The 23,963-nt window shown below is 38.7% G+C and overlaps 1 protein-coding gene across 3 annotated transcripts in view; it reads left to right on the plus strand.

Annotated features, from left to right (window-relative positions):
* osbpl10b (oxysterol binding protein-like 10b) overlaps positions 1-23,866 on the plus strand; it is a 46,677-nt gene extending 22,811 nt beyond the window's left edge. For 2 of the 3 annotated variants that reach the window (XM_060869878.1, XM_060869880.1), the window contains 6 exons: positions 10,998-11,147; positions 13,947-14,427; positions 19,321-19,507; positions 19,673-19,855; positions 21,348-21,501; positions 21,947-23,866. In XM_060869878.1, coding sequence (XP_060725861.1) covers positions 10,998-11,147; positions 13,947-14,427; positions 19,321-19,507; positions 19,673-19,855; positions 21,348-21,501; positions 21,947-21,994 — 1,203 coding nt within the window. In that variant the 3' untranslated portion in view covers positions 21,995-23,866. The remainder of the gene's footprint in view (positions 1-10,997; positions 11,148-13,946; positions 14,428-19,320; positions 19,508-19,672; positions 19,856-21,347; positions 21,502-21,946) is intronic. The other variant, XM_060869879.1, reaches the window with a different exon arrangement.
* The last annotated feature ends 97 nt before the right edge of the window (positions 23,867-23,963 follow it).

A 23,963-nucleotide genomic window follows, 5' to 3' on the forward strand; every position in this document is an offset into this window, starting at 1 on the left:
CCAAACATACCCACAACAGAAGTAAAAGTGTAATTGACCCAGTGCCATTGGAAGCCATGTATGCCCATGCCATCACATCGCCTCTACTATGTTTTACAGAGGATGTGGTGTACTTTTGATCAGTAGCTGTTCCAAGCCCTCTCCATACGTTCATTCTGGTACAGGTTGATCTTAGTTACATCTGTTCAAAGATTGCTGTTCCAGTACTGAGCTGGCTACTTTAGGTGTTTTTTGGCAAAGTCTAATTTGGCCTTTCTAATTTTGAGGCTGATTAATGGATTGTACCTTGTTGTGAACCCTCTGTATTTGCTCCCATGAAGCCTGTTCTTTATGATAAACTTAAATACTGATACACCTACTTCCTGCAAAATCCTTGGGATTTACAGCAACAGCTTCCATACAGAAATGTCACACCTAGAATCAATTCCAGACCTATTATCTGTTCAATTGATGATGGATTAATGAGGGAACAGCCCATGCAGCCCATGAAATAGCTTTTGGTCCCTTAAAAAAGAGGCAGCTACAATTTAAGAAGCTGTAATTCCTAAACCCTTCTTCCAATTGTAATGTGAATACCATCTAATTACAGCGGAGAGTCTGTACTTTAAACCCATTATATAACTTTATTTTGAATATGTTTTGGTAAGCAGCTAAAATAACCTGTCAGTGTCCAAATATATATATGGACCTAATTATATATATATATATATATATATATATATATATATATATATATATATATATATACACACACACACACACACACACACACACACACTCACCGGCCACTTTATTAGGTACACCTTACTAGTACCGGTGTGGTCTTCTGCTGCTGTAGTCCATCCGCCTCAAGGTTCGACGTGTTGTGCGTTTAGAGATGCTCTTCTGCATACCTCGGTTGTAACGAGTGGTTATTTGAGTTACTGTTGCCTTTCTATCAGCTCGAACCAGTCTGGCCTCTGGCATCAACAAGGCATTTGCGCCCACAGAACTGCCGCTTACTGGATATTTTCTCTTTTTCCAACCATTCTCTGTAAACCCTATGCGTGTGCGTGTGCGTGCGATGGTTGTGCGTGAAAATCCCAGTAGATCAGCAGTTTCTGAAATAATCAGACCAGCCCGTCTGGCACCAACAACCATGCCATGTGCAAAGTCACTTAAATCACCTTTCTTCCCCATTCTGACGCTCAGTTTGAACTGCAGCAGATCGTCTTGACCATGTCTACATGCCTAAATGCATTGAGTTGTTGCCATGTGATTGGCTGATTAGAAATTTGCGTTAACGAGCAGTTGGACAGGTGTACCTAATAAAGTGGCCGGTGAGTGTATATATACAAACATACATACATACATTACGTATCTGTGACAAAAGTATGTGAACCTTTGCTTTCGGTATCTGTTGTGAGCTGTTGTGCAGCAATAACTGTAAGTAAAGTTTCCGGTAACTTTTGAGTACTGTCAGTTAGCTAATGATTAAAAGATTAATCTACATGTAATGATTAAACTGCATGTTTTTACTCATAATAAAGCCCTGATACATGGTTGCCCTGAATCTGTATAGGTTTGTCCCTGTCTGCAGATTTCTAGAGCAGCCACAGTCAGTAAAATCAGTGTGTGCAATGGAGAGAGACTTTCATTTTTCTTGTCGTTTTAATCAACCCCACTATCTACACGTAATCGTAGTGTTTGCTTTTTAATAACTAGTCTCGTGTAGCCAGAGCTTCAGACAGAAGACAGAATATCTGGACTACATAGCAGCTTTTATTAGCCAAGGTCTGCCCAAGAGGGCATTTGACTGACAAACCAAAGTTTGTTTAGTTCAGTGGCATGTTTAGGGGCATGAAAATGAAAGTGTTGATGTCCCTACAAAAGAGACCACAATGCAACCACAGATTGTTCAATACAAACGTTGTGCAGATTAATGAGTCTATACCATGAACTTCATATCAGTTGGAAAATCCAGCATTTAGCTGATCCTCATATGTGCTCATTGTGACAATGTTGTGAGTAAACACGACAGCTTCCTTCTTCCATGGGGAAAGTAGAGCGTCACGTTGGCTTTGTTTTCAGGCAGACCGTTAAAAGAATATGCCACACGTGTCTCCTGGAAATCCTGTAGAATCCCACCGATCAGATGACTTTGAAACTCCTGAAGGGTTTCCAAATTTGTGTGCCACATGCATTAGGCGTTCAGTTGACGGTTTATGGGCATGACATCTGAGGATAACCCAATCAACAACTGGTTAACTCGTTGTTCTGTGCAAAAATATTGCATGAGTGCTTGAAGATCAGTATGGCAGAATAATACCAGTAGCCACAGAAGAAATGCTTTTGTCGAGTTACCCATGTTTTTGTCCACTTTGATGTGGCCAAATATGATGAGGTGAGAATGACTATTACAATGCTATCATGACCAATTACAAGGCATCACAAACATAGCATTAGACAGTTTGTTATATGTTAGGATTTGTGAAGTTTTTTGACTCGTTTGCTGTATGAACTGTTCTGGAGCTACATATGTATGAGACCTAAAGAATCTGAAGAAACTAATATACCTAACAAATGAAGGAAGCTTGTAGTTTAAGCAAAATCAACACATTCTCACTTGAAAAGGGAACTGATTGGTTTGTTTGGTTTTAGCAAACTAAGTGCTAAGGAAAAAAGTGCTGAAGAACCAATTAAGGATGTTGTTTGAGGCGAGCAAGTGTAAACAGTTTGCAGTTTGCTTGAACTTAAGCTAGTTCAGTTAACATTTATTCAGAAAATATGCTTTTCTTTCTTGCTATCAAACCTGCCGTTGAATCTATAGTGTAAAACAAAAGAAGCAAACACAAGGCAACAAATGTGTCTCTGCTGATTGACTCTTTGGGATAAGGGGAAATTGTGTAAATTTGATTTTTGCACAGAATGTTCCTTTCAAGTGCCCTTTGTATGCATTGTGCTCAAGGAATTAGCAGAAGAGCCCAAGCAATTAAGCAGGTACTTTGTCACTCCAGTGATTTCTCTCTTTTGAATGAGAAACTAGTAAACCATGGTGTAAAACAGCAGTACAGTCAGAGGCTCCATAAATCTTAGGAAAGCTTTTTGTTTTATCACTGATGGCACTGCACCAAAATGGCACACTGTGTGTGTGTGTGTGTGTGTGTGTGTGTGTGTGTGCGCGTGCGTGTGTGTTCTGTAAGATGGTGCACACTGTTTAAGTTTTAATACTAATCATACACAGTAAACATTTTCATTCATCATACTGGTTTAAATGCCTGTGTGTTTTGAGTAATAACCTGATGAGGGGGGTAGAGAGTAGTAAACTGTATAACTGGAATACCTGATGGGGTTTAAGAAAACTGCAGTCAGTGCATCTAAAGCAATTCAGCAACGGATGGTAATAAAGAAGTACAGCTGGAGTCATCTATGCACACAAGCATACAAATGAGCATTGTAACAAACAACATTTTAATTGTGATGATGGACCATTTCTGAGTTTTCATGTTCATTTGTTTCACGTTCATTTTCGGGTTGCAAGAAATACATTTTTGTATTAAGAAATATTTAATGCAAATATTTAAAAAATATTAATGCAGACTGAAACCCATTATACACCACAGGTTCACTATATTATTTAAACGATTATGTGAAGTAGTGTAATTAAAAATGCAAAATCTTTTTTCCATATTGTGCACCTATACAGTACATCACACACCTATAGTCAAAGATATGAGTTTTTTTACTTGCAGCATTGCTTACATATTTTTAATTTGTTCATTCATTTGTTCGTTCATTCATTCATTCATTCATTCATTCGTTTGTTCGTTTTCCTTTTCCTGGTGAGGCTCAAAGAGGCAAGCTAAGTAGGTCAGGCCAGACTTCCAGCTCCTTCAGTGGGATCTTCACATGTTCTTAAAGCAACTGTGAGATGTAATCTTTCCAGCAGGTCTAAGGTCTGCCCTGGGTCTGCTTTCAGCTGAATGTGTTTGATAAACACTAGCAGGAGCACACTAAGGACACGCTTTTAACATGCTCAAGCTCCCTTAGCACACTCCTTCGAATTTGGAGAAGCAGCAGGTTCTGGGACGTTGAGCTCCATCACTGAGAGCAAATCCAACAAACCTGTGTAGGAACCTCATCTCCACCTGTACTGTGTTCTTTCTGTCACATCTGGTAACCATAGATGGGGATAGTGATGGAGTTTTACCAGTAAACAGAGTGCTTTTGTGGATTTGATTTGTAGGTACGGCGCTAACCCAGCCACTGATGACTTAACTCTCAGTGCCCGTTTAAAGCCTAGATAAAATGGAAGGGTTGCATCAGGAAGGGCATCCGGTGTAAAACCTGTGCCAAATGAAATATGTGGTCTAGATGATCTGCTGTGGTGACCATAAACAGGGTGCAGCTGAAACAACAGTGTATAATAAACACAATGCACATGTCATTTTTATGGACATTTGACAGGATTTTTACTAAAAATAACACTAGGCAATATATGTGGTGGTTTTGAAGAAAAAACAAAACTGGAAGAGAGAATCATTTCTTCTTGCTAAGCTGAACTGATTGCTCTGACTCACTAAAATGATCCGTGATTCCCATCACTGCTGTCACTGTCAGCTCGGTTAATGTAATGTGACAGACAGATGACGGCTCTCTACAAATTTGCAGAGTGCAAATAATTACTAATTAAAATGATTAGATATTAGGTTTGCTATAGATTTGAAAAACGCATGTGTTAGGAATAAGTACAAGACAATAAAGTCAGAAATTCAGTAAAGATATGAAACAGATGGATATGTTGGATAAGATGGATAAGTAGAAATCCTCCAATCCAGTCATTCCAAAAAAATCCTTGGGCTGTATGTATAGTATGGCTAAAATCACAGTGTGTTTAACAATATAAAATACAACATATATTGTGTTCTTTGATGAGCAGCACTACATTGTGGTACTGCATTTTAAAAAATACACAAACATCTGTAAATTCAGTATTATATCATTAAAAACATAATTTAAAAGAAAACGTTCAGCATGTTATTAGCTGCTTATTAATCAGTCGATATTAAGTCGATATGCGTTCATGAATAGTTGTGTAATGATACATCATAACATGATGCATTTGAGAAACAAAATGTAATGATGTGTGTCATGGAAATGTGTGATATCAGCATTCCATTATAATTTGTTATGCATGTAATGCAGTTGCAATGTGTGAAAACATGGGATGATTCTCCCATCTAAGTAATCTTCTGTGCTGTGATGTGATCATCACTGTATACAGACACAAGGCTATATTATAATAATTAAAATGTTAAGTCAAAGCTCTTGGGTAGCTTTCAAACACAATCGTCATGCCTCTGTGATTTATGGTGCCTGAGATAGAGGTGAAAACTGAAAACTGGCAACTTGGGTGACTTTGGAGTTTTGTTATGGAGCTATGAAGCTCGATTCAGTCTCTGGACCACAAAATGTTTGGGAGAATCTATACATTTATTTTTAATATATGCTTAACCTGTATTCAATATTGTTTACAATATTAAAACTCTTTAGAGTAATTTTTAATTGATTTAATTTTATATATATATATATATATATATATATATATATATATATATATATATATATATATATATATATATGAAACATTTTCATTTATTATACAGCAATAAAAGTCTTTTGAGTCACAATTTTTCAGTCATAATTTTCTATTCAAAATCTATTTAAATTTTCCTGGAAGCAAATTAAATTTGAATTGTGAATAAGTATATCCTTTCATCCCTATTCATTAATATCCGTTAGATGGCAATAACTGGGATGAATAAGCCTTAGTTTAAGCACTGATATATGGATTTGCTGTGGAAGCATTAACACCTGACACCTACGGAGAATTAGTGGAAATCGTCAGCACTCTCAATCTGTGTGGGCGTAAACTAATCTGACGCAGTACGGTTCATTTTTATTCCTATAGTGTTTTTAACAGTGGACCTTGTCTCAATCAGAACAGTGCCTACTGTTCTACAGTACACTAATCTACAAACTGCTACTGATCATTTATTCACTGTGGATTTAATTATTGCTGCAATGCATTTTGCTTCTTGACTGTGATATAAGCTCAGGTCAGGTGAAAAATCTTCTACCAAACACACTCACAAAAACAGGGCATAGCATTTAGCACTTCATAAGGCATTGCTGCTCATTATTAGCTCTCTTGGAAGTTCACTACACTGTAACCATGACAACGCTCATACCAGTCCTCACAGCAGCTAATACAAGCTAACTATATAATCTCGCTTGCTTTCTAAAGCACTGCTTCTCAAAGTGGAACCCAGACTCCTCCAGGGTTTGATGAAACATGGCTAACAGGCCTTTTTTGTTATAATGGTAGAAATCACAATCATCATTATCAAACTTATTATATGTATTATTGGGTTACTGTAATTCTGTTTATCAGCCTGTTTATTTGTTTGAATTGAACAATTACATCTGTAAATAATGTCAATTTGAACCTTTTGTGTCAGTACAAAGTTCAGGACTAAGCAAGATCTATAGTTCCAATAAATAGCCGAAATATTGTTATACACATTTAAATACTGAGATTTATTATAAGGATTATGAAGTAATTCTAATGCTGAGGAGGCTTGTGGACTCATTTAAAGAGTCCCGGGCTACAAAATGTTTGATAACTTCTTATCTACTGTAGATTCTTTATAATGTATTTGGTCTGTGTTGCCAGCTGTAGTTTCTAATTTACTCAAAGCTGCTATAGCACTAATGATTGATTACTCAGATGATTGTATAATATCTTTGTGTGATGGATGCTGGAAGGTTTAGTGGCCGAGTGTTGAGACTGAAGGATGCAGTGCTGTGCTAAGGAGGACTATATAACATCATAAATGACCCTTTAATCTTTAACTTATTTTAATGTTCTCTGCTCTCTCTCTCTCTCTCTCTCTTTCTCTCTCTCTCACGCACACACACACACACACACACTCACACACAGCTCATAAGGAGATGAATCACATGCTGAACAGCTTGCAGCAGATCAAATCAGACTATGTCACGGGACAACCCAGGGTCAATATAGACACTGAGCCACATGACATTCATTTGGACTCTCAGACACAGAACCTGTCCATCACTCCTCAAATCTGGAGGTTAGCTCTCTAAAAACATATTGCCTAACTGGCAAGAAGGCGCATTAATCTAATTCATTTATTGATTTATACAACCTTGGCTTTTGTCATAACAAAGAAGTAGCTTCGATCAGAACATTATTTAAAATAGAGACAGACACAGAGCCATGATGATTCAAAGACATATAAATCATCATGTACACAGAAGGGAAATGCAAAGCTTTATAGAAAATTAATATAAGGTGAGCATCACATCACATTACACAGATTTCTGATTATTTCTGATCTGAGTAACAAATGAGGCACAGTGCTGGCAGATGTTATAGTGACTTGCAGCTAGGAGCGAGTATGGCGGTAGGTTTTATGGCCCTGGCTAAAATTAGAACATGGCAAAGCTAATAGAGATAAAATTAGCATCAATTATATTTACAGAGATGCAGCACTACACATCATCATGCAAACAACATTTGTGTCATCTTGATGAGACTGCCATTATAAGTCATTTCAATTTATTTCAGTTCAATTTTATTTTTTTCAGTATAGCACTTTTAAAATATCATAAATGTCATAAAGCAGCTTCATAGAAATTTTCATGTAGTTCAGGTTCACAAGAAAGCTCCCTCAGACCGCATGAGGTAGAATCATTAAGAGGAACTTCAGAGGAAAGTGGGATTATAACTCATTAGAATATACAGATGGAGAAGAGTAGAAACACATAGTACTACTGTAAGTCATATTCCATTAGAGAATAAAGCCCTGATGTGTGCCTCAGGTGACCCACTGAAAATGTGGTACTAAATGTGATTGATAAATGGGCAGATTTCCTCCAACCTGAAGATGCAAGAATTCTTGGATAGTTACAAATAAATAAATGCAAAATTACTGAAATACTTAATTAGATAAAGGCAAAGAATTTCCCCAACTCATTTTATGTCGGGGGCACGGTGGCTTAGTGGTTAGCACGTTCGCCTCACACCTCCAGGGTTGGGGGTTCGATTCCCGCCTCCGCCTTGTGTGTGTGGAGTTTGCATGTTCTCCCCGTGCCTCCGGGGTTTCCTCCGGGTACTCCGGTTTCCTCCCCAGTCCAAAGACATGCATGGTAGATTGATTGGCATCTCTGGAAAATTGTCCGTAGTGTGTGATTGCGTGAGTGAATGAGAGGGTGTGTGTGTGTGTGCCCTGCGATGGGTTGGCACTCTGTCCAGGGTGTATCCTGCCTTGATGCCCGATGACCCTGAGATAGGCACAGGCTCCCCGTGACCCGAGAAGTTCGGATAAGCGGTAGAAAATAAATGAACGAACATTTTATGTCGCACAAAATCCACACTTAATTATAAGGGGAAAATATAAAAAAGAAAATAGAATGATTAGCTACCGAGCTTCTTCACTTCTTGTTAGAATTTGGGCTTCTCTCTCTCTCTCTCTCTCTCTCTCTCAGAGCCATTTTCTGTTGAAAGAAACACACGAAAGGCTGCTTTAACAATAAACACAAGTATATTAATCATTCACATAACCTACTGATACATACCATCAACTAATTAAATGCAAGACAATAAAACAGTGTGGCAAGGTGAAGTAGAGGTTGTGTGGGAGTGTGTGTAGAATTCTAGAAGGTGGATGAATACATGAAGGAGATGGCTACTTGGGACATTCAGACCTGTAGTCACTTGTAATACACCCACTTTAGGGTGAAGAAGATTTCCCAGAATATACATATACTGTAGATGCAAATGGAACGCTGGGTGTGGAAATCATGTGTGTTTGTAGGGAAGTTAGGAGGGGCTTAAAGGATTTAAAACATCAGTGTAATCTCCCATTGGGTATCAGGAACAAGTCTCTCTCTCTCACTCTCTCCAGTACAGTGTGCATATATCTCTGGCTTTGTTATTGTAACCAAACAGGGGCAAGGAGGTCCAGCTGGATGGCAAGTCTGGGCAACAGCAGCAGCAATGTGGGTGTATGTGTGTGTGTGCATGAGTGCAAATGTATGGGTGAGCAGAGTGGGAGGGGGCAGTTTCACCACAGCTCAGGGACAGCTACTCAGACAGGGAAGAGTAGCAGAGAGAAAAGAGTGAAAGACAAAAGGAAAGAAGAGAACAGAAGAAGAGCTGCTGGGGGAAACTTTCTTACTTCTTACTTCCACTTTGAGATGAAAGACTCGGAGCACATAATTAAACTGGCTCAGACATGAATGTAAGTTTGAAGAGATTTGTGTTGAATGTGTGGTGAATCAGCTTTCTGTCCTCTGTTTGATCAGGTTGTTGGTGGAAGGAGAGGAGGAGTGTCCTATAAGACACTGGCACATAGTTATTGATATAAAGACTAGAAAAATCAAACCTTAAATATGTTGGTCTTTAATGTTTCATGTACTAGTCCTTTGTTCTGTTGTAGTAGGACAAGCGGCAGAATTTCTCTTTAGTTTCACTGAGTTATCATAAAAGCTGCAAACTTTCATATATTTTGATATATTATATTTTCAGATACATCAAATGTTGCCGTGGAATAGAACTAATGGGTTTCATGACCAGTTTTTTCCTCCAATATTGTTGTTATATTGAAAATTAAAATCCCACTGCTATATCGTATATTCAAAAGTCACTGTGACATGCATGTGAGGGTAATTAGTATACGATTTGGTATTTGTGAGTATAATCACATTCCCCAGTGCAACAAATTGCTGCTTTTTCTTTTTTTAATTTACATTTTAATTGATGGCCTCGGTTCAGTTTTGAGCTTTTTGGATGTTTGAGTGTCACATGATGTTTGAAAGTGGACTGATTGATCATTGCTTCACCCTTGTGAGTGTGCAGCTGCCATAAAGAGAAGAAAGATGGCAACATGCTTCTTTTATGAAATATTCAGTTGAAAAAGCACTGCTGCACTGAGCACAGAACCAGGCTTCCTCATTTACCTCACCAAGCCCCATCCACTTCTCACGATTCACTGAACGCTGTTGGCATTAAGCAGAAGGCTGAGGAAAGCAGATCAAATCAACATATGATCATAACGTTAGCCTCTTTTTCAGTTTATATACCATTCACAGAATTTGTTACTTGAAGCATGCTGCTGCTTTTCAGTTCCCATCTGGTGTCTTAGAGTTGATTAAATGTTCATAAAAGAATGGAAAATAATCCTCAGAGATGCAAGATGTGATATTTCTTACTTATCTCTGAACTATGTCAATGTTTGATGAAACTTTGTGCATTGGGGAATGCACTTGTGGGCTGGTCTATATTATGCATTAGCAACTATGTAGGGCTTCCGCATGAGTGGCTACAGCAGAGAAAACACACACACACAAGCTACACACTACACATACATACACGCTAAACCGGGCCAGATCAGCTAAGAACACTTAAGACTGAACAGATTATGCCCAAATGAAAGTATTGCATGTGGAAACCTGGGTGATTGAAAATGAGCCTCAACAGGATAATGCCACGGCCATCCAGCTAAATATATATTGTTTCAAAAACATGCATTTAATTAGTGCTGATGTCAGGAATTGTTCATATTCTTTAAGTTAGCATTTAAGATCATATGTAAAATGCAAACATTCAGTGCAAACTAATATATTGAAAATAGAGCTAAATATGTTAAATACTCTAAATGCAGGTTCATTTAGATCACAAACAGGAAGTGCATAGTGATATAGTCAGAACACGCCTGTACATATACAACCTATTTGTACAGATCATATCAATTTACAATCAATAGAACAAACAAATTCTTCATTACAGATCTATTCATGAATGTTATATACTTTAGTCTTCAAAAATTTAGGAATTTGATGCCTCTATAAAGTGCAGTGTGTCTGGAGCAGGCCCTTGGGCATGACATTATGTCAGTTATGTAAGATAGTAACCAGTTTGTGTGTTTCAGCAGCACTTAAATGCAAATGCAGTAGACCCCAGTGAGGAGAGCACAGACACTGAGGACAATGAGGAAGAGGACCTGGGAGTGTTGGATGAGCAAAGAAGTATCATCCTCCACCTGCTCTCCCAGCTCAAACTGGGCATGGATCTCACACGGGTATGTATGCGAACACACACACACGCACACACACACACACACTCATTGATTATACTGCATGTTAATCAATTGTACTGATCAAGCAACAGAACATTTTTAACAAACATTCGCCATAGGAAGATTAATGCTTGAACAAAAGTAGCAACAATGTACAGTAGTTTTTAACCTGCTGCTGCGATCCCTCCACTGGCTTCCAGTAGCTCCACACATCAGATTCAAAACACTGATGCCTACCTACAAAGTTCTTATCACTCCTCGCACTGTACCTTGCTCCCTCAGAGCTACCAGCACTGTTTGACTGGTCCCAAGATCTCTCAGGGTAATAGGCAGGTATACAGCAAGACTGTTTTCTGTTCTGGCATCAAGGTGGTGGAATGAACTTCCCCTAGATGTCTGAACAGCTAAGCAGCTGAGTCACTTCCTAACTTCAAACGACCAGTGAAGACCTACGTCTTTCTGAAACTGACCTGAAGTGAACTAGCACTTTTCCCTTTGTTGTGTGTGTATATTTAAAAAAAAAATTAATAGGGTTTTAGGTTGATGGTATCCAAAGTCTGTAACCTAGTAAAACAGTGTCAATGTATTCATCGATAGAGACATAAGCACTTATGTATGTCTCTCTGGATAAAGGCATCTGCCATATGCTCTGTGTAAATGTAAATGTAAGGAAGTGGATACCAAATAGAAGTTGATCATCTGTTAAGACCAGCATGTCTTAGTGTTTTCTTCCTACCATTGCCAGCTTAAGTCATTTTTGTTTACTAAAGAATGAGACTTGTACAATTTATTCCGTAATAATTATATTTAATGTTGTGCTAAAATAAGAGCTGTAAACAAAGGTTCCCTTTCCAGTTTATAAGATAAAAAAAAGCTGTCTGTCCTAAAGATGAAAATTTACAGTTTTCCCTCAGAAACTACTGGGACTGGGGATTCCTTTCACAGATGTTAAATAATCCTCTCCTTCCAAACTCACCATTTCATCATTCATTCATTCATTCATTCATTCATCTTCTACCGCTTATCCGAACTATCTCGGGTCACGGGGAGCCTGTGCCTATCTCAGGCGTCATCGGGCATCAAGGCAGGATACACCCTGGACGGAGTGCCAACCCATCGCAGGGCACACACACACACTCTCATTCACTCATGCAATCACACACTACGGACAATTTTCCAGAGATGCCAATCAACCTACCATGCATGATTTGGACCGGGGGAAGAAACCGGAGCACCCGGAGGAAACCCCCGAGGCACGGGGAGAGCATGCAAACTCCACACACACAAGGCAGAGGCGGGAATCGAACCCCCAACCCTGGAGGTGTGAGGCGAACGTGCTAACCACTAAGCCACCGTGCCCCCCCACCATATTATCAATTACACATAAATCCATTAATGTGGAACATCCACCATACAAATCACGATAATGTATTAGAAAGAGTGCAGTAATATAAACGGTGCAGAGTTGAACTTTCAACTGTGATCGTATAAAAATCTGTAGCGATTCTCACAGAAACAATTGTAAGCTGTGGGATATCATTTCATCATTTAAATCAATCTTTTTTCACCCTGTAATATCTGTGAATTCTCAGACCATGATGAATGATGGTCATGATGAATTTGACAAACGTAATGAAAGTCTATTGATTTAAAAAAAAAAAGTACATAGTACTTCTACTAGGAAAGAACAAGTTTGTTTTTTTAAGCACATATATTTTCCGCAGGGCCTAGCTGAGGTTAAAAGCATTCAGCAGGGATCGATGCAGGTCTCTGGGAATCACAGATGAGTAAAGCTAACGATGTGTGTTAGAGATTGTTAGGCCTGGGGCGAAAGGACAACACATTGATCCAGTGCGGGTCGGATTGAACGCCAAACACGGAATCACACATTTATTAATATGACTCAGCAGTGGATTGGGGCTCATCATTAGTGAGTGATTAAAACGTGTGTGTAAAAGAGAGAGAGAGAGAGAGAGAGAGAGAGAGAGAGAGAGAGAGAGCGATGGGTACAAGTATTAGGACTCAGTTGAGCTAGCTTGTGAATACAGTATGCCCAATACACAACCATAGAGCCGTGTTCAATTATTCAATCCAAACAAATGACCACTATTCACTTTTTATATGATTTGTATAATTAATATAATTTTACAGAATTATAATTCCACATCTTACTATTATTTTATTCAAAAGAATGGAAATGTTTATAGGTAAAAATATATGTAAATCCACAGTATGTAAAGATGTAAGCAGTAATTTTTTTAAAGCAAATTAATTTATCAAAAATCTAGCTTGTGCTTGATTTGCGTTTCTGGCCCAGTGTTTCCAGTGCCTGGGTTTTTATTACGAGTAAGAATTTTTATTTTGGCTTTTTATCCAGTCCAGTTTTCAGCTCATTGTCCTGTAATACAATGAAACAATGAATACTCCTCCTGCAGTGCAGAATACTTTCAACATTATTCTCAACTTTCAACCAGAAGCACTATTAGTGCTATATCCAAGTCCCCACTAATAGATATGCATACTGTACAGTTTAATGCATCATTAATGTAATAATTTAACAACTGCTTTATCCTTGGGTCACAGGATAAATCCCAGGAACACTAAGTATGAGACTGGAATACACACTAAATGTAATTCCAGTCCACACATAAAATTAAAATACCGGTATTAAATAATTGCACATAAAAATAAAGTGCATTTAGTTGTATTTAGTAGGTACCGTGACTGTATTTGCTGTTGTCTCTAATGACTTGCAATAGATTAGTGAAATAATTAAAGGCCACTCTCTTATCTCTCTCTTAGGTAGTACTCCCTACCTTTATCTTGGAGAAGCGCTCTCTGCTGGAAATGTATGCTAACTTCATGGCCCATCCCGATATGTTCTTGGCCATCACAGCCGGAACAACACCAGAAGAGCGCATTGTGCGATTCGTGGAATATTACTTAACTGCCTTCCACGAGGGACGCAAAGGCGCTGTGGCCAAAAAGCCTTATAACCCCATACTTGGTGAGAGCTTTCTGTGCAGCTGGGATGTCCCGTGTGAAAGAGTACGGCCTCTTAGGACCAACACTTCTGTCACTGCGCCTTCAGCCACACCGCCAAGCTCGGCCAATCCCACTCACTGCTACCGGCTGCACTTTGTGGCTGAGCAGGTCTCACACCATCCTCCGGTCTCAGGGTTCTACTGCGAGTGTAAGGAGCGTGGAATGTGCGTCAACGCCCATGTCTGGACCAAGAGCAAGTTCATGGGCATGTCTGTAGGCGTGTCTATGGTTGGAGAGGGTGAGTTGAATTGCATGATATGTGTTTAACTGATTGGATTTCACATGAAATTAAGCCCTCTATTACAGTTAAGAGACGATTAATTGATGTTAGTTGCATTGAATCTTTCAGAAAAAAATGTGGATCTAAAGTATTTTTTTGCAATCGCTGTATTCTATATATATGTATAGAATGTATTCTATATATATAAGAGTTTCTGAGACAAATCTTTCCTTGGGCTGAGTAATAATAATGTCACTGTCAGGTAGTCTAGTTTATAGCAGCATGTTTATGTCAGGGTTTAGCATTAAGCTACATTTAGTTTAGCTGACAAAATGATGAAGAGGTGGACCTTTCTAGTGAGTGTAGTAACTGTTCACTTTCAGATTGTTCACACTCTCTTCCTTGGTAGGTACTTGATTCAAAACACTTTTTACCACATTTTTTTTTTATCTGTGGTAATGGAGGAAGAGTTAAGAAAAATAACCTCATTTATTCATCTTCACTAATCTCTAAAGAGAATCTTGGTCAGGCTTGTGGTGAATCCGGAGCCTATCCAAGGAACCCCTGAGTGTGAGTTGGGAATTCATCAAAGAGTAAATCACAGAGCATCATGCACACACTTCCATTCACACCAGGGATAAATTTAGCAAAGCCAAGCCACCTAATGGGAGGTAGGACGATATGAGTGAATCTAGATGAAGATCACATGACCAAGAGAAGAAACATGTAAACGGATTGAACCAGTGAACCTGGAGCTGTAAGCAATACTACCCACTTTACCTAAGACAAGATCAATAACAATTTACAATTCCATTAATCCAGTTTCTTTTCTGCTTATCATGCACAGGGTTGCACGGACCCTGGAACATAATCTAGGAGACTTTGGGTGCAAGGCAGGAGACACACAAACACACAACAGAAAATGTAGAGATGCCAGTCAGCATACCAAGCTCCTATTCATCCTAGTCAGCCTGCTGTTCCTTTCACATTATCCGAACTGCTGTAATGCTATTAATGTCATGTAGATTTACTCCTCACCAAACTTGTGCACATATCCCATGCAAGACATCATGAGACTCAGAAATATTGCATATATTTTTAATTAGGACTTTGATGCATTAAACATAATCGGAACAGCATTTTCAATACAACTGAGCCCTATACATTGTTTAGCGAATACAAATGTGTGACTTCAGACCAAACTCCAGGTTATCTGTGACGCTGTTCTCTCTCCAGCACTGCACCCAAAGTACATTCTGTCTTCAGATAAGCTGTCTGGTGAATGGACAAACCTCAGGCCATGTGGTGGCTGCTACCGGTACCTTTTAATCTCTCAGTTAGCCAGCTGTAGGGAGCCGTATACTGAACTCTCCTCTCTGTGTCTGCTGCTCATTTTTTTTGTCCTGCTCCCATTTCGGTTTCTCTACATACCAAAATTCAAACGTCTTTAAAATGCTAAAAACACAGAACAGCAGTTCTCTTGTCTTTCCAGTGCTAGCAGACATCCAGGTGATCAGTGAAGTGGATACAGTTGCTGCCTCTGCAAGCTAACCTCAACCTATTAGTGATTCACTCTGATTAGGCCAGCATTAATTACTTACAAGACAAATGGAACTAATTCTCCTTTAGAAGAGCAAGGCAGGTAATTAGAGACAGAAGAACCTGGTGGGGATTAATGAGAATTTCTTAAATGCAGTGTAATGATTCCACACACTTTAACAGACAAGCACAAGTAGTAGTTTTTATAAAGTTGGGTATTTTTTTTGTTCGTATACACATAATGAGTGAAATGGACTTATTGCCACCCTTCATAGAAATGAGGGAAAAAATGATTGTTTAATACAGCGGTGTCCAGTCTTATCCGGAAAGGGCCGGTGTGGGTGCAGGTTTTCATTCCAACCAAGCAGAAGCCACACCAGAGTCTACTAAAAGCCAAGAACAACTGATTAAACAGGTGGAATCAGATGTGGCTTCTGCTTGGTTGGAAAGAAAACCTGCACCCACACCGGGCCTTTCCGGATAAGATTAGACACCGCTGGTTTAATATAAACATTACACATTATAGTTAAACGTACCCACTCAAATGTTCAATAAAAATGATTTAATATGTATACGTAAGTTATATATTTAATATATAACTTACGTATTTTTTTAAATACATGTGCCATTATAATTGACATGCCTAAGCAATGCAATAAATAAATAATAAATGTTAACCATCGTTTTCTTAGCAGAATTAGGGTAATAAACGTTTCTCATGATTAAAACTGTTAAAACTTTGAAATGAACTTTTAGTCAATTTCCTTGCTTGAAAGCAAAAGGGAACTGCATCTGAACCTTGACAGTACTGCATGTGCACTGCACAGTAAGCATGTGGATCGTTAGATTTGGGGCTGTTTTGTTGCTGGTGATTCATGGGCTCTTGTGAAGACTGATAACATTGTAAATGCTAAGTACCTGGATATTTCATCTCAAAATCTAATGCCTCTGCTACAAACTTTAGACTTAAAGAGACACAGAAATGGTTAAACAAACACAAAATTAATGTTTAGGAATGACCAAGTGACAGTTTCCACTATATCTCCAAAGGTTGACTGGACACACAAGCCAAGCGCTCGCTTTTCTTGCACACTGTGCTGGAGGCTGTAGGAAAGTGCTAACCTCAGCAGCATCATATGTCACATGGCAGTCCCATGCCCTGTAAAGTGGGGATGCAGGGGCACAGAGCCATGCTCTAGCTCTCTCCTGCTCTCCTCTCCTGGGGAAACAGATGTGTTTGTGTCAGCCCTGGCCCAATGCCTGCACCAAAACGTGCCACAAGACAGCTGGCTGTTATATAAGAGCTGGAGAGGGCCTGTCCTATGAGGATGCACACGTTGTGCAGCCAGGATCCTACACATGATAAAGAGACGAGGAAGAGTCGTTTAGATTCTGTTTGACAATCAGAGCAGATGATGCAGAAATGTTTAATTAATATACAAATGAATAATACAAAGTGTAATGACTGAGCAAGCAATCTGGTGAATTGGGATTTTTCCCTTTGTGATAAGTGATGTTTCTAAAAAAAAAGTTTTTAAAAGGAAGTAAAAAAAAAACAGTTAAATCCCAGAGTATTTAATGGATATATACAAGGTACATGTCGTTCCTTAAAGAGGCACAAATTTAAATTATAAAATTTTGTCATGTAATGGAGGCGAGGGCAGATGAAATTGCAGATTTTATTGTAAAAAAGTAAAACTACAATACAATCAAACAGTAAAACATGAACTATAACTAAACAACAGATATAAGGCAAAACACAGACCATGAGCAAGGCTGTGAAACACTACCACATTCACATGACAACAAAAGCTTGACATACTGTAGAAACACTGAGACCACAACTTAAGTAGAGCTGCTTATTAGTACAGTCTCTCCTGGATTTCCCCCTGAGGGTTTTTGTGATTTTTGCGGCCAAAAACGATTTGATGATTTTTTGCAAAAAAAAAAACAACAAAAAAAAAAACACAACTTGAATTGGAAAAACAAGCACAAGACGCTTCTTTTAAACTACTACCAGTATGTGCTTACATCCTATGATAGCTGTAGTCCTTTACCACATACATGTATTGAACAGATTAACATTACGCGTTTTGCTCAAAACTCTGAAAAATCTGCGGAAATTTAGAAACATTGTGTTTGTTTTACATTCATTATTATGATCATGAAAGTGTGAAATCCTGGAAAGACTGTGAATGATCAGTCGGATATGTGATGTGGTCATGCTACACGTTGGAGGTGATGATCGATTATGACATTATCATAAATATAAGACCTTACTATTACATTGTCTTAAATTTAAATGTACTATAAAGAATGTTAGATTTTGTGCTATAAATATTCCTAAATTCATTATGAACACTTACTGTAATGTATGTTTAGTTACAACAGACAGTTATAATGTCTTTCCTGGTATTTGTAGATGAGAACATTTTACACCAGACACAGTAAATGCACTGCACGAGCACCACACCAATGCTGCTTCCTATCTACTCAAAGGTTAATTAACACGTCCCTTTAAGCTCATTTCCCCCAAAAGCTCTAATGGGAATTTATAGAGCTTTTGTAAAAGGAAGAACTTGCTTCCTTTCTGTAAATGTCTTTTCACCCTTTAGATTAAGGGTCATAAAGCTTCCCTGTGTTCTCTGCCTTGTAGTACTTTGTAGGTTTTTGAGATATAACCGAAATAATACGACCATTAAAAAAAACGTGTGGCAACAGTGACTAGAGGCTATAAAGGATTGATGTGACCATTGTTGTGTGAAAATACCAGATTTTTTTCAGACTATCATCATTGTTAATCTGGTCTTAACTTAAATTTGGGATGTGGTGGCCTAGTGGTTAAGGTGTTGGATTACTGATTGGAAGGCCATGAGTTCAAAGCCCAGGTCCACCAAGCTGCCACTGCTGGGCTCCTGAGCAAGACCCTTAACCCTCAGTTGTATAAATTGTAAGTCACTATGGATAAAGGTGTCTGCTAAATGCCAGAAATGTATATTTAAAGTAGTCTTAAAAAGGTTTTACTGGATATTTGTAAAGGAAATAGATGTAAATAAATGGCATGTGTGGTATTAACTGTATACTGGATCACTTTCCATTTTAGTTTTATTAATCACTGCAAATGGAGAGGATCAGAAAGATGCCTCACTGTCCAAATGATTAGTTGTAATGGATTAAATGATTAGGTGTATGGATTTTTTTTTTAAATAAATGCCCCCTTCTCCCCTTGGCCACACCTGAAATGATTTGCTATGACATAACTGAGCGATCTAATGTATGAAATCCTCTCACGCAACCTTTGTCACTGCCTTGAAACAAATCCACAGCTTGTTGACAATAAACTAAAATCCTCTCTGTTTTGGTGTGTGTCAGGGGTACTACACCTTTTGGAGCATGAAGAACAGTACGTGTTCACACTACCCTGTGCCTATGCCCGCTCTATCCTCACTGTGCCATGGGTGGAGCTCGGAGGAAAAGTGACCATCAGCTGTGCCAAGACTGGCTACTCTGCCACCGTCACCTTTCACACCAAACCCTTCTATGGGGGAAAAGTACACAGGCGAGTACACTGGCTCATTTTAATACCCTCAGACTTTATATAAACATACAGAGCTGTAGATCAGTATCATGTCCAGAACAGTGTCATGAACTTTATTTATGTTTATAGACAAATTCTTCTTTCAGATAAATGCCTAAAATCTCAGACTGTGTTAAATCTCGACAGGGTGACGGCTGAAGTCAAGCACAATCCCACCAGCACCATTGTGTGTAAGGCTCAAGGCGAATGGAACGGTACCCTGGAGTTCACATATAGTAGTGGAGAAACCAAAGTGATTGACACATCGAAACTGCCAGTCATTAAGAAGAAGATCCGCCCACTGGAAAAGCAGGGCCAGGATGAATCCCGGTAAGAAAGTGTACCATATTCATGTATTGGAAAAGGAAAGTACTTTTACATTGTACGTTTGTTAACCCTCACCATAAATAATCCCACCACATTTCACAAGAATAAGAATAAATAGTTTAAACATATTATCCATTTATATTCTTTTGTGAATAAAATCTGAATAAAATGATACAAGGATGCGGGAGCACAAAAAGAAAAGAGAGATAGGACATGACATGACATGACATGACAAAAAGCAGGCTACATGCTACTTGAAAGTAGTGCTTTAACCAAGAACACTTTTATTGTCCATCCTCAATGGATCTCTTATGCAATGTAGCTCCTCTCACGCTACTCTGTCTCTCTGGACCACTTACTTAATAAGTGCAATGTTGCGTCTTACAGAGAGAAAGAGGCACATCCGTGCCGCATCAGAGTAGCCTAGCGCTGTCAGACTGACATTAGCATCGCAGCTTAATGCAATCAAAAGGGGAATTGGATGCACTAAGCTGGTTTGTGCAGGCAGACAGGCTTTCAGGACAGACTGATTTCCATTCTGCGCACACACACACACACAATAATCATTACAACACAGCACAGAGACATGGTCAGAAGGTAATTTTATTGATTAGTAAAAATCCACAAGGCATTTTGCAATTAATTTAACATAAGTATTTAAACAAATCCTGTGATTATAATTTTAAATAATTACAAAATGAAAGTCTGTTTATTTTGGAAATGAACCCAAATCCCAGTTGTTTAACTGACTAAATTGTTATATTCTGGGAGATTGAATCATCTTTAATTGCACCAGAGTGCTGCTGAATACTCTAATCTGATCGGACAGAAGGTGTTGATGAACAGCTCTGAAAGTAGCTGCGATGCTAAATCCAAATGATTATAGGTTTACTGTACCACGCTCATTCGAACACGTTATCATTGCAATGATAGTAAAAACGAATTCAGGCACAGTTTGTTGGACGAGATACAGAATCGAACACTAATTTAGTTCAATACCACTTTTTACAACGGACATTGCCAGAAAGCAGTTTGACAAAAATGTATCAATTTACCTACATTAACGGACAGGATCCACAGTGTTAGCGCTTTGTAACAGACACTGATTTTTCCGTCTTCATTCTTCTAAGACGGATAAAACACTTCAGGCCATATTGTGATTGCAGCTCCCAATCGTGGAGTCTTTTCAGCACAACATGTAGTGTTTTATTTCTCCCATTCTGACTACAGGAGCAGGAAGGAGTGGGGTTTAAAAAAAAAAAAAAGAAAAAAGAAAGAAATACTGAGACTGCTATGTTACAGGGTCACTGTAATATTTTAACAGGATTCAGTGTCCTTGATAGTTAAAAGAAATTCTTGTCTTTGCTTCTTCAACAATATCTGATGTTAGAATAAACATGAGAAGTGTCCTTTATTAATGATTTGCCATTTCTTAAATGTCCTTCATTAAGACTTTGTAAACTTTGAACACGTGCTGAATATTTTTGACTGACAGGCGTTTGTGGCAGCATGTGACCGCAGCGCTCAAGGCTGGAGACATCGACACAGCCACAGAGCGCAAACACCAGCTGGAGGAAAGACAGCGCAGCGAGGAGAAGCAGCGAGCGTCCATCAATACCGCCTGGGAACCCAAGTACTTCATCAAAGAAGTGAGACATCCTGGTAGAATTCGATAACACTCATATTAGCCTCATTCTTTCCATCTCCTCTCCTGTGTGTCAGCTGAGACAGGAAAGCTGAAGAGATTATTGCAACACAGCAGAAGTTCCATCAGTTGTTTTTTCTTCTTTAAACAGAGTGAGAATGAGTAAGCGAAGTCTTGTCGAGAGAGAAGGCAGGAACAGGAGCAATGTAATTTTTTTAATATAAATTCCTCTGTAGATGATTTGCAGACTGCAGAGCTGTTCGTCTATAACATCTCATATCAGAACATACTCATATGTCTCCACTGTTAGCAAATAGCCTGCGTATTACAAACCAGGCTCGTAACATTCTAGATAAATCCACCAAATAAATTTACTCTGTCTCACTGGTAAACAGTATATGAATGTTTCATGATGTTTAATGTGTGTGTATGTGTGTGTGTGTGTGTAGGGAGAAGGCTGGGTCTATCACAATCCTCTGTGGAAGAATAACTGTTGAGAAGAGAAAGTATTGTGAGCTAGCTGTCCGTCACAGAGCCCAGCCCACTGATGGGCGGGGCCAGACAGGAAGAATGCTTCCCAGCCAATGGAAGTGTAAGAATCGGACTTCACAGGAGCAGGAAAGAGCCTTACCTTTTCCTCCGAGTGATAAAGGTGCCAAAAAACCCCCAAATATTCCAACCCAAAAGAAGAACGACCCAGTGCAGCAGCTCCTTAAAGAACGGCCTCACGGATTCTGAAAAGTCCTCCGACTGGAGACGTGGAGGTCAAACAGTACACAATAGAAATATTTTGCATCCTTTTTATCTTCCTGAATTTAAATATATTCTTCCAGCCATGCTTCCTGAAATATCAGCACTCAAGCTTCCTTAAACTGAACACCCTGGACATTTTAAACACTAACAGACAATGATATACAGTATGTTCTGAAAATATCAGTCCTGCTCAACCACCTCAAGCTTCAAGAGAGGATGCGTTAAAGATGCAGCCAAATGGGGCAAAAGCCTATTTTTTGACCCACGACTGCATGTTAAACTGAACATACAGGCTTGTGTGAAATCACTGAGCATAGCATTGATGTCTGATGTAAGTAGTCGTGAAAGTGACTGTAATAGATCTCTTTGCATAAGTGTTCTGGTTATCGGTCATAAGAGAAGATTAAACTTGTAGCTCTTGAAGTAGCTGCTCATAACATTCCAGCATAAGGCCTAAATAAATGAAGTTCCAGATTTAATTCACCGCAACATGAGACATTCGAACGCAAAGACTACGATGTGGTGTTTTTTTCCTCAGCTGAGCCAAGAAACGGCAAGCTCTACGACTACTTTATCGGGAGGTCAAGACAGGTTGAGAGACAATGAGTTGGTCTTGATGGCGGCTTTTATAACGATCTCAATCTGACGACACGTCTCTTAAATCCTTCTTTAGAATAGCAGCTTGCATCTCTGTCCTGTTTCTGAGAAAATGATCCAACATGCACAAGACATTCTGTTCAGAATTAAGATTTATGGTTCATTTCACTGGCACACTTATTATTAGGTTGTAAATTCATTGGTAGTTTTGTACATGCATTTTTAAGACTACGGATAAAACAGGTTTATTGTATTCTGAGACACAAAGCACTGTGTTGTAAGCCATGGTACACACTTTCATTTTCCTTACCCAACTTCCAGTCAGGTGCATTTATAGAGGAAGACAAATGGTTGCTATCTTGGTATTAGTTTGTAGCATCATGTTTAGAATTTACTACACATCCCAGACTGAACATTTAATGAGCGTCTTGTAGAATGTCTGGGACATCTTTAACTTCATGGTTTTATGTTTATTATTTAAAAAGGTTTAGGGACCCTTCTAAAAAGTTGGCTTTTGATATACACATCCCTCAAAGGCCTTATAGGAATTGAGGAAAATTAAAAGTGTAAAATTCGGGGCACATAATGTAGTACAGATGGGTGAGACATGTTCACTGCTCTGTGTGTATGTGAAGAGTTTTAGGTGACGTACAGCATCGTAATGTATTCAGAGCTTAGACCAAACACTTTGTGCACCAATGTAGAAACTATGCAACATGTTAATTTCACCAGATAAAGGCAGGGAGTTGACGATACCTTCCATAGTACAGTGTAACATGTTCTTTTAGAAAGAAGAAGAAAAAAAAAAAAAAAAAAAAAAAAAACATTTCTGTAGAAGTTTTTTTTTTTTTTTTTTAAATCACAATGGAAGATAGGAGATTGAACACAACCTGGTGGGAACTAGAACATAACTTGTGTATTCATAATGATTAGGATGTTGATATACTGTAAACAAATGCGTGTGATACTTATGTATGTGTACAGACTCTTGATTGGCTGATATAAATGTCAGTCAGGAAGCCGTTTCTGGTTTAATCTGTTATCGGTCTAACACTACCAAGCACATACCCACCCTTTTTTTATTTTATTATAAAATCCTCACTTCACTAACCCTAG

The sequence above is a fragment of the Tachysurus vachellii genome, chromosome 5 (assembly GCF_030014155.1).
Source record: "Tachysurus vachellii isolate PV-2020 chromosome 5, HZAU_Pvac_v1, whole genome shotgun sequence".
NCBI lineage: Eukaryota > Metazoa > Chordata > Actinopteri > Siluriformes > Bagridae > Tachysurus > Tachysurus vachellii.